Consider the following 12,278-nt stretch of genomic DNA (forward strand, 5'->3'; position numbering starts at 1 on the left):
CAAGAAAGTAAGATATTTGTCCCAAATCTGACATCTCAAACACTTGTTGCATTTTACATTTGAAGTCTGTCAGCATTGCTTGGTCTCCTCCTGTCACTAACAGATCATCAACATATAGAGACACTATCAGTTGAGTTTCACTACCTTGCTTTTTCACATGCAAAGTAGGTTCACTGATGCTTCTTTCAAATCCAAGGCTACCTAGATAGCCATCGATCCTGCTATACTAGGCTCTTGGAGCCTGTTTCAAGCTATACAAGGCTTGCTTCAGTTTGTACACCTTATCCTCTTCACCAACAATTTTGAAGTCTTCACGCTGCTCAACATATATCTCTTCTTTAAGAAAACTATTGAAAAAGGTTGACTTCATGTCGAACTGATGAATCTTTCATTGCATTTGTGTTGCTAAGGCAACTAGCAGCCTTATGGTATCAAGCCTAGCCACTAGTGCAAAGGTTTCAAAGTAGTCAATGCCATACTTTTGGCTGAACTCTTTTACAACTAGCCTTGCTTTCAGTTTGTTCAACCTTCCATCAGCATTGTGCTTGGCTCTAAACATCCACTTCACTCCAATGACTTTTCTGTTGAGTGGTCTTTCAACTAGCTACCAGGTCTGGTTCTTATCAATCATACTGATTTCATCAGCCATTGCCTGTTTCCAGCCTTGATGAGCTTCAGCTTCTTCAAAGCAGCTTAGTTCAATAGCAGCCACATGAGCTCTTTTATAAATCTCAGCCAGTGGTCTAGTGCATCTAACTGATTCTTATCAATGTCCATTTCATGACCATTTTGATCAGCTTCAGTCTGATTTGTCACCAAATCTTTAGCAACAGTTTCTGGTTCATTTTTATCCCAGTTCTAGCTTGCCTTCTCATCGAATACAACATCTCTGCTTATAGAGACCTTGTTTGTTGAAGGCCTATAACCCTTCTTGATACTGCTGTAGCTGACCAGAATACCAGGTTGAGCTTTCTTAGCAAGCTTTTCTCTTTTTGCTGCTGGAACATAAGCATAACAAATACAGCCAAAGATTCTTAGGTGAGCCAGTGATGGTTTAAACCTGAACCAGGCCTCGAATGGAGTTTTCTAAGCCAAAGACTTGGTTGAGAGCCTATTTTAAAGGTAAACAGTAGTGTTAACTACTTCTGCCCAAAATGTCTTAGGCAAATTTCTTTCAAACATTAAGCATTTGGCCATATCCATCAAGCTTCTGTTCTTTCTCTCACTTACACCATTTTGTTGAGGTGTATAAGTGTTGGTGAGCTGGTGTTTGATGCATGCTTCATCACAAAACGTATGTAACCCGGATGAAGTATACTCAGTCCTATTATCAGACCTCAATATCTTCAACTTGCAACCTATTTTAGTATCTACTACAGCTTTAAACTTCAAAAATACTAAAGCCACTTCTGATTTCTGTTTCAAAAAATAAATCCAGTAATATCTTGAGTAATCATCAATGAATAAGATGAAATACCTACTGCCATTCATAGATTGAGTCTTCATTGGACCACACACATTAATGTGTACAAGTTGCAGTCTTTCAGAAGCTCTCTAGGCTTTGTTCGTAGGAAATGGTAGTCTAGCTTGTTTTCCTAGCTGACATACTTCACAAACTTCTTATTTTTCAATCGAGTTAGTGAAGTTTTCAACCAAATCTTCTTTGGTTAGTTGAGTCATTGAGTTGTAGTTGACATGGCCAAGTCTTTTGTGCCACAGCTTGGATTCATCCTGAGCAGCTGTGTAGGCACTGTCTGTACCCCTGTTCCAGTCCACCACAGAGCTTTTGTCAGCCATGGTCACCAATATGAGCTTGGATCCATTTGGATTACTGATTAGGCACTAATTGCCTTTGAACACCATAGAGTAGCCCCATTCTAGCAACTGAGCTATACTGAGCAGGTTTCTATCTATTTTAGGCACCAAAAGTACATTTGAAACAAGTTTGGTACCTGTAGGAGTGTCAACCAGCACATCTCTTTTGCCTTCTGCTTTGATGAAGTGTCTATTTCCAACATTCACCCTTGTTTTGAAGCTTCTGTCTATTGACTTGAAGATAGCAGCATCTGAAGTCATGTGGTTAGTACATCTACTATCAATCAACCAACCTTTTGTGGTTTTTTGTTTGGCAGCTGAGCAAGAAACTGCAAAGACTTTCTCTTCTTTGTCACTACCTTCTTCTGCTACTCGAGCTTCAGCTATTGGCTGTTGAGGTTGATTTGGCCTCTGTTTGCATTTGTTTTTGCAAACTTTGTCTGCATGGCCCATCTTTTTGCAAATTTTGCATTGCACATCAGGCCTAAACCAACATACTTCACCCGGATGACTTAGTCTTTTGCAGTGTGGGCAAGGTGGATATTTTCTTGCACCATCTATTCTAGGCTTATCTTTCCAAGTTTTCTTCCCCTTGTAGGCAGAAAAGTTTGTGGCTGGTCTGGTTTTGGCTTGGAAGGCACTTTATTGATGCTCCTCCAATCTACTTTCTCTCCTTTGCTCTTGAGCATAAAGAGCATTGATCAGCTCTGTCAATGAGATGCTGGTTAGGTCCCTCGAGTCTTCAAGAGATGATATATTTGCCTCATACCTTTCAGGTAAGGTTGAGATCACCTTCTCTACAATTCTTGCTTCACTAAACTGTTCTCCAAGTAGCCTTATGCTGTTTACTACAGCCATGATTCTGTCTGAGTATTGCTTCATTGTTTCTACTTCTTTCATCTTCAAGTTTTCAAAATCCCTTCTTAAGTTTAGTAGTTGTTGCTGCCTTGTTCTTTCAGTCCTTTGGAACTCCTCCTTTAACTTATCCCAGGCCTACTTTGGTGACTCACAAGCCATGATTCTTGTGAAAATCACATCAGACACACTGTTTTGGATGCAAGACATGGCTTTGTTCCTTTTGGTTCTTTCATCAAAATGCTGTCTTATCTGAGCCACTGTTGGGTTGGCTCTAAGAGGTGCTAGTTCAACATCTGAGTTGACAACACAGATCGAATGCCTGCAGATAGGTCTTCATTTTCACTACCCAATTATGGTAGCCCTTTCCATTGAAGACTGGTGGTGGCACTGGTGAGAATCCTGAGGAAGGCATGGTTTTAAGGATTGAAATATGACAGGTTCACTAAGAATAGGGCTCTAGATACCAACTATTGGGTTTTTGAACAATTTATCCAGAGGAAATATGAGGCTCAGTAAAGAACTTGGGCGACAACGTAATAAATCCGGATAAAGAATGACAAAAACTTTGAAATTCAAGTCTAGAGGTTTTTGAGCAAACGAACAGAATCTGGCTTGAACTATGAAAGAAAAAATTGATAGAGTATTTTTCTTGAATCATTTCTATTGAAATTCATTAATAAAAAAGATGGCATAATGCCAATACATATACCGGTCATAAGCTGGTCAGCTTTGACAGGTTTCACTTACTATTTTTAGGCTTCATTGCAACTTGCACAACTTGCACATTACGCAAATCACAACTTGCACAATTAGGTAAGCTGATCTATCAATCTTATCAGTACCGAATGCATTAAATACATTACCTACTTAGTTCTAATTTAACTAAGTTACAAAATATTACTTAAAATAACAAAATGAAACTGAAATTGAAATTGAACAGTAGAATCAACTTCAGTAGCTGCATGTACTTCATTCGAAAATACTACAGCAGCTTGATCTTCATACTTCATCCACATAACTTGGACTGTATGTACTTCATCTACATAACTTATGTGGCATTGTCTGCTTCTTGGCTGCTTCATGTGCTGCATGCAAGCCAACTTCAACATAAACAGACAACCTCCCAGCACTCCAGTCTTTGTGCATTCTGAAGAATACTTATCCAGTTCTTGAAAATGATAAGGCGGTGGAACTATCCCAAACTGCTCAGTATCAAAGTCAAAAGAATTTTTGAATTCACCATGAAGAGAAGATTTCGACCAATAAAAGGCTCCATTCAAGAAAGCATTGAAAGATAAAGAAATAAAGTCAGTAAGTGAATTTACTATACGTCTCCATGTACCTCTCCCAATGCTGTATATTTCAGCCATTGGGAAATTCAATTAATCAGTAGGACAATAGCGTTGCAAAAGTTTGTATTGATTAGTGAAAGCTGAATAACTAAGCCCTCAAAAATCACCCTTACACCTATCCTTATAAGGTGGTTGAATTGTGATAAATTCACCCAAAATGGGTTACACACATAGAACACATAGAAAGGATCATCTCTTTTGGGTCTAACTAAACAAAGCAAACCATTACATGCACTAATATCAGAAATATCCCAAGTGAGTACATTAAATTTAGGTGTAAAGTTGAGTTTGGAGGCCTGGACACTTGCACTATCAGCATAAACCTGAGATAAATGAAGCCTCTTTCGAGATTTTTCAAGATTATTATACATCAGTAGCCAACAACCTGAGCCTCAGAAAGGATTCAGGTTTTTGACCTACGACCCTGATAGATCCCACTCGAAGACTAAGTATAAGACGAATCACGAGAAGATAGCAAGGCAGGTTCGCAAATATGGCTCGTAAGGAGAGCTCGCGGACATGGCTCGCAAAAGAGGGGTTTGCGAGCACAACTTACTGTTTGAGCTCGTAGGAGTCTAGGGAAAGCCACAGCCTCAGTTCGCACACACATAAGGAGTGCATAGATATGACCACATGCCTTGCAGGCCGCCCTAACACATGTTCAGCAGGTATGGAGCCCACTCAAGATGTTAGTTCTAGGAATAGAAAGGACCGCTTGCTCCTCTAGACACGTGTTCAACAGGTTTAAAGTTCGCAAAGAATGTCAATATTAAGGACAGAAAATGTCAATGCCAGATGAAATAGAATCAAAATAAAATAATGGGCCCTGCTGTGAGCTGTAATTGTGCTTGTAACCATATGTATAAATACCCAAATATTTACACGAGAAATATTACCTAACAAAACCATTTCAAGCTTCTTACTTGATAGTCAGTGTCTTAAGATTAAAGTTCAAAACATTTCAAGTCGAAAAAAAAATATAAGAAAATGTGGGGCTGATAGAAAGGAGCAATCGAACCATCAAGCTACAGACATGAACCAACGACAAAGATTTGCAGATTGTTTCAACTCCCACTCCATCTAATTTTAGACATTCTCTCAAGGCTTCCCATCAATTCCCTTCTCCATTGCAGGTGAGTTTGAAAGAGATTCATCTCTTTCATTTCTGATCCTGAATTTGCATGGCTCCACCTTCAACATCACCGCTCTACATTTTAATCAACACTATGCCACCCCAAAAATCTTGAAAGAGGCTCCACTTATCCCACATTGATTTCGACGATGCACGTTTCCAGGTCTTCAAACTCAAATTTACACTCAAATCTAATGTACCGACTTAGAATATTTCTGATATGAGTGCTTGCAATGGTTTGCTTTGTTTAGTTGGACCCAAAAAAAGATGACCCTTTCTATGTGTGTAACCCAATTTTGGGTGAATTTATCACTATTTAACCTAATTATAAGGATAGGTGTATGAGTCGTTTTTGGGGGTTTCGTTATTCAACTGCCACAAATCAATACAAACTTTTGCAAAGCTATTATCCTACACTTGAATTGAATTACCCAATGGCTGAAATATACACCATTGGGAGTGGTACATGGAGAAGCATAGGAAATACACCTACTGGCTCTGTTTCTTTACCTTTCAATGCTTTCTTGAATGGAGCCCTTCACTGGTCGAAATCTTCTCTTGGTGGTGAATTCATAAATTCTTTTGACTTTGATACTGAGCGGTTTGGGATAGTTCCACCCCCTGATCATTTTCAAGAATTGGATAAAGAATCTGGAGACACAACGACTGGAGTGCTAGGAGGTTGTCTGTTTATAATTCACCTCGCGATTTCGGAGCTATTTGAGATTTGGGTTGTGGAGTATGGTGTCAAGGAGTCTAGGACCAAACAGTTTGTTGTTCAATTTGCTGTACCCATAGGGATTTGGCTACGATTCCTATCAACCAACGGTTGTTTTGAGTAATGGAGAAATATTGATGTTGTACAATGAGGTAATAGTTGTAACCAATTCGTATCTACCAAAGGCTCTTTTGAGCAGTGGACAAATATTGTATTTGACCAAGAAGGTAATAGATTTTAACAACCAGAAAGTTAAACGTCTTGAAGAAACTAGATTAAGCCAGACTCGCGCACGTTTCAATGCAATCGCTTATACCCGGTGCTTTATTTCTCTCTATAATGTTGCAAAAGGAGAGCGAATTTCCAGGTACTGTAATATCATCCTGAAACTAGTATATGCTTCATCAATTTAGAGATTGCGGCCAATGAAGTGATAGCTTAGACCTCAAGTAACAAACTCATTTTTCTTTTTCTTTTTTCATTTTTTCCGGTACAGAATACTCATGCATTTGCTTTGTACAAAATGAGTGCAAACTGGCAATGAATCTTTTCTTTCTCTGAGGTTTTATTTACTATTTAGTTCCTTGGTGCTATAGCATATTTAATGATACAATGTTCTATTGATTCATGAATATAGCATGGAGTTTGCACCATATACGTCAAAATTCAACATAGCAATGAATCTTTACTTTGATTAGACTTGGTGTGATTTTGCGAATTTTCTTTCATCATCTGCAAGCTTGAATCACTGCTTTTGGTGTAAAATTAAAACTGCTGATCTGATGGTAATCTCTTTCATGCCTTTTTAATGATAGATAGAGCTTTTTGCCATTTGAAACTAGAGCTATAAACTACTGTTTGTGGATGATTGGATGACATGCTTGCTTGATGCTTGAGTTGTTAGATTGAGACATGAACTTTAGATCTCTGTTTCCATGTACAATTTACTCTGTTCTACTTGGATGTATCATACTTGTTAATTAATAAGCTGAAAAAGTTTATACAGGATGCAAAGCACCAGAGTCTATGACAAGATCTGTCAACAAGAGTTCCAAGACTGTACTGGTTGTGGAGATCAGGCTAGTTTTCCTGTTTTTGGGGTTCCCCATGGAGCTGTAAATTACCATGTGAGTTTTATTGTTCTCGAGTTTTTGTACGAGTCCCCCTTTCAATATGCATCTGTTTATGATTTAGTGATACATGAAAAGTAAAATTTTCAGGCAGAGTTATATGAAATAAGCTCGGAGATATGATGCGCAGCTTGTCATGCAACCGGTAGCCAAGCTGTTCCTTAGAAATTATTTCTGACTTTGCGGAGCCTATGAAGTCATTCAGATGTTATGCTTTTGTTGCTTGTAATCAAACATCTTCATGTTGAATCAGCTTAAGATCAGCAAGCTAATTGGTAGATTTATCAGTCTTAGGCGTCCATGTAAACTGAGACTGGTGCATTTGGTGCATTACTTTGTCATTTTAGTAATATTTGAGGCCAATTAAAGGAAAAACCAACCACTTAGGCCCCTTAAGGTGCTTGCTTTATGCTTTGTGAAACTTTAGAGAATGTGAACTTAATAATAAACGTATTGTTTGTGTCACTTCAAGTAAGAGTATCAGTAAACCTCATCACCTATCAGCTGAAGCAAATAGAAGATGAGCAAAAAATTTGCAGATTCAGAGCAGAGGGTGTGAATGAAGTTAATCATTGGACTTGGTCTGGGCAACAATAAAGACTTCGATTTGCAATATTTACTTCGATGACAGATAACAATTTACAACAATTTCCTAATTTTTCTTCCAGGAACCTAAGCCATTTCTTCGAGTTTCCACACGTACTTAGTACTTGCCTTATCCTCTGCATGTCCATCATACTTATGCAGTAGATGACCATTAGCAATCATCACGCTTCTAGCATCACAAATCAGAAGATTCCCATGTTTCACCTAACAGACTGTGACAGAAGCTCGATTGGCCATGATTTTTAGGCATTTGATGCAAACCATTGGAATATTTATCATGCTGCACGAGTAGTAGTTTGCATTTCTCCATGGAACAAGGCCTATCTAATCAATAAAAGGCCACCATCCATGTCACTTGCATCATGATTCTGATATTTGTATTTTCCCCCTCCTAGTATGACAAATTTTTCTCATTGAAGATTAGATTTCTTGATAATTTTAACTATGTCATATACAAGAAGTGCAACATGAGAGATTGGCAAGAAGAATATTTCCTCATTGGCTAGAGTAACCGTGTTGCAGCTTTTAACTTTTAAAAGAGAAGATAGTTTTTCTTTGGAGCGAGGACGAGGTTGATCCATTGACATTGTCTATGATAAAGCTCATATGAAGGAAAGAAGAAGAATCACAGTTGAACAAAAAGATAAGTTTGCACATTGAAAACTAGAGATAATACAGTAGATGCAGTAGTATCCTCATTGCATATGTCAAATGATTCCACTATAACGGATATATAGAGTTCATGTTGTGCATATATCTCTCACATGATTTTAATTGAAAATTTTTAAGATTTAAAGCAAGACAATGACTATGGAAGAATTAAGCATTCAATAGGATCTTTTGTTCAAGATCAAGAAAAAAATAAAGTCTATTAAGGGTTGTTGCATTACATTTCTCAGCCAAATCAACATTAAAAAAAAAGTTCTGAATTTGTGAATTTTTGAAGTAATTTCATCATCCTTACAACTTAAAATTTTCATTTCCTACAGCTATTTTTTCCTCCTTTCATTGCATGCCTTCAAAGCTTGAACCTCTGTTTAAGAAAAAAAAAAACTGGTCAAAGAGTCAAGTCTATTAACTGGGTTTTAATAGAAACAAGAAAATCAAAGAATCTAAAGCATACCCATTTGACAAGATTTCCAATTCCTGTTGCTCTTAATAAGACAATCCTGCCAGAACAAAATAAATAAATTGCAGTGAAAATAGAAAAGGGTTTAAATAAGGTTTTAGATTATGGTTTAACGATGGAAATAGAAGGGATATTTTATTAACTTGCAAGGATAAGTAGAGAGCAGAGCATTCCTTCAATTGCTTCACGTTCTCATCGTCACCAGCTGCGTCGTCTTGATGAAGCGCCGCCTGTTGTGGTGGCGACACTGGCGGAGATTCTGGTGCTGGCGTTGCTTTGTCCATTTTTATCTGTGGGGGCTTCTTTTAGTTCTGGCTTTGTGGATTGGGGGTTATTAGTTCACCTGGTTATGATCGGACCGGGCCGCGATCTATCTGAAAAAGAACAGAAAAGGTCCAGCTAAGTCTGTTTTCCACTATTTATATATTATAGGAAAACACATCACATGTGACCTAATTATTGCTCTTTTCTTTTTTTGTTATTCAGTTATTAATTTTTTTTTAATTTGGTTACCCACTCACCCCACTAATCAAGAGTTTTTTTTAGTACATTTTTGTTAAGTGCCATTAAATATCTTAAGGAGGGTGATGTGATAGTTAAAAAATTAATATAATAATAAATTTAGTTTTTAACTTATACATATTATATAGATTTAATCATAATTTTAAAAAATTAATCCTCAAAATTTACAAATAATCTCACTTTGATCCTTAAAATTTATCTTCCTTTTTTGCTTCTCACATCGCCACTACTGTAGTTGCCTCCACCTCCACCCCATCTTTCAAAAACAAAAAAAAAACTCCTTTTGTTCTTTCTATTTGAACCTAGTTTATTAAATAGTAGCACACATATTCTTATGACTCGTTCAAATAGAAAGTTGGAGTAATACTCGTTAACAAGCTATTAAATACTTTGTTTTTGATGGGAAATTGTGAGGTTTAAGTATAATAAGGGCATATTTGATTCATTGAAAATAACTTTCAAAAAAATGAATTCTTGAAAATAGATTGATTTTTCTGAAAATATGATGTTTTCTAATGTTTGATTAAATTTGTGTAAAATATGTTCTACTATCGATAAATTTTCTGAAATTATTTTTCGAAAATAGTTTTTTGAAATCTCTTAATATCTCATTTATTTATTTTCTCTTTACAAAGCCAAAAAACAAAAATCTTCACCTAAGTTTTCATATAAAGCATACAAATTATGAATAAAATAACTTAATCACATAGTTAAAAATGCTCAAATGTAATGAGAAATACCATTATAATTCATAATTCAAAAAATTCTAAAAACCTACAACAAAGGTTAAAAGAAGTTCATGACCTAAATCTCCTATCAACAAAAGTTTTAACAAATCCTAGAATGCAATGAGATGATATTGTAGTCAATACAAAAAAGGTTTGAAATCCAAATTTCTAGCATAGACATTTTTCAAAACCCACAACTAAAATAATCTAACTTCGAAGGAATTTTTCAAGCTAAGTTTTTTTAAGATTCTTAGTTTTAGCTAAGAATGCTTTGGCTTGTTGCTCGTGTTCCATGAGATAACCAAAAGTATTAGAAAGAAATTCCTCGTCAAATCTCTCGTTTGATATTACTTCTCTAAAAAGATGTGAAGGGATGATTTTATCCTCATTAATTTTTTTAATGGCACTAGCAATCTCACCAAGTTGTTTTGTCATAAGTTGAATGTTCTCATCATCGACACTTTCTTGTATATTTTTCCTTTTATGCTTTGATCTTCTAGAAAATGAAGAAAATTTTGTTCTAACCTCTTCATTTTCTTCAATCTTAAAATTTGGAGAAGCATCATTAGTATCAAGCAAATTTATATAAGCGAAAGTTCTAGCAAATCTCCCTATTGCCATGTCTTTCCCAACAACTACAACCATCTCATCATAATACTCAGTTTTTTTTATTCAAAAATGGGGCATACCTTAGGTGTGCCTATTTGAAATAATACATAATTATAATAAGAAGTAAAATGAAAGTTTAATATATTAAAAGAATAGTATATAAAGTTTACCATCACAGCTTCCTCATATGTTCTATTGTCACATATTATCTTCATGTTATCCACCTAAATCCACTATCTTCTCGAGTTTTGCATATAATTTGTCAAGTGTTTTTTACCATCCTAAGATGATTCTTTACATTTTTAAAAGTATTAGATGGTTTAATTCCTTTTGGAGCCTCCTCTAAAAGTATTTCAATGTGTTCCATCTGCACTGTCCACCTAAATTGTTTTGATGTGCCTCCTTCATGGTTTGACTTACCCTTGCCAATTGCTACATTAAAAATGATATAAAAAGAATCAACAACAAAGTAAGCCATAAAAAGTCTTGATAAGTCATTTTTAATTGAACAGTTAACTCAAATCTCATAACAATCCAACAAACTTAAAACATAAAATTTTCAATATCCACAAAAATTTAATATAAAAATACTCAACCTAATTTCTAAACCGAACTAACACAAAAATTTAACATAAAATACTCAACCTAATTTCTAAACCGAACTAACACTTCTAGCCATATAATCATTCCACATAACTTGTGTAATTTCCTCCCTCTTGATAGCCCATCCTCTAATTTCTCCCCTCTCTTCTTGCTAGGTAAGAGTTGGTATTATGAAATCAGACTCAGGCTCCTCAAATAATCCTTGATTGATTTAATCATTAGGATCAACTCTCATTACATGATTATGAATTATACAAAAAGCTAACAATATATAACATGTGTTTGAAAATCCCAAAATGGCTCAATATCTAACACATGAAAATGTTTCTTCAAAATCCCAAAGGCTCACTCAATAGTAGTTCTTAATGATGAATGACGAAGATTAAAGAGTTCCTTAAGATTTTTTGGATGATGATCAGTAAATTCTTTCAAATGATATCAAACACCATGACATAGAGAAAAAAATTTCATTTTGTATGTCACGTCTAGCATCAACAAGATAATATTTATCTACAAGTTTATAAGATGTCATTACAGTTAAATATTTTATTAATTTATTTAAAGTATTATGAATTATTAATAATAATTATTACCTTCTGAAATTTTAAAACCTCTTAGACGTGCAAGTGCATCACTTAAAATACAATAATCATGCGCAATACCTTCCCAACCAACTAATGCATAGGAAAATTTCAAATAAAAGATGATGGAAGCTAATACGTTCTATGTTGTTCTCCCTTTATGTCTACAAAATTTCCCTTTAATGCTAGGTGGAACGTATGCATGAGCATGAGTTCCATATAATACTCCTACACAATCTTTAAAGTATGAGTAAAACCTTGGATTGTTTATAATTTTTGGAGGAGTTGACTCATCAGGTAATCTAATGACAAGTTGATGTAATTTCAAAATAGCTCTTAACACAATTTTAAAGTAGCGGTGGATTGTCTTTAGTTGATCTATAATATCTTGAACCAATCACTTGGAACCTTACATTTTGACCAATAATATCTAAAATAAAAAATAAAAAATTAGCACTTGCACCCTAACATTCATTGATCTACTTGATTCTAACA

The 12,278-nt window shown here is 35.5% G+C and overlaps 2 protein-coding genes across 2 annotated transcripts; one reads left to right on the forward strand and one right to left on the reverse strand.

The window, feature by feature from the left end:
• The first annotated feature begins 4,922 nt into the window (after positions 1–4,922).
• On the forward strand, positions 4,923–7,380 carry LOC108485485 (uncharacterized). Its single transcript, XM_017789336.2, has 3 exons — positions 4,923–6,242; positions 6,882–7,002; positions 7,096–7,380. The coding sequence occupies exons 1-3, from the start codon at positions 6,013–6,015 to the stop codon at positions 7,126–7,128; spliced, it is 384 nt and encodes a 127-aa protein (XP_017644825.1). The 5' UTR covers positions 4,923–6,012; the 3' UTR covers positions 7,129–7,380.
• A 1,069-nt stretch (positions 7,381–8,449) lies between these two features.
• On the reverse strand, positions 8,450–9,158 carry LOC108485149 (uncharacterized). The gene is made up of 3 exons (XM_017788995.2): positions 8,884–9,158; positions 8,735–8,780; positions 8,450–8,644 (listed from the first exon to the last, which is right to left on the reverse strand). Exons 1-3 carry the CDS (start codon positions 9,022–9,024, stop codon positions 8,601–8,603), a joined length of 231 nt encoding a protein of 76 aa, XP_017644484.1. The 5' UTR covers positions 9,025–9,158; the 3' UTR covers positions 8,450–8,600.
• Between the last annotated feature and the right edge of the window lie 3,120 nt (positions 9,159–12,278).

The sequence above is a fragment of the Gossypium arboreum genome, chromosome 10, assembly GCF_025698485.1.
Source record: "Gossypium arboreum isolate Shixiya-1 chromosome 10, ASM2569848v2, whole genome shotgun sequence".
NCBI lineage: Eukaryota > Viridiplantae > Streptophyta > Magnoliopsida > Malvales > Malvaceae > Gossypium > Gossypium arboreum.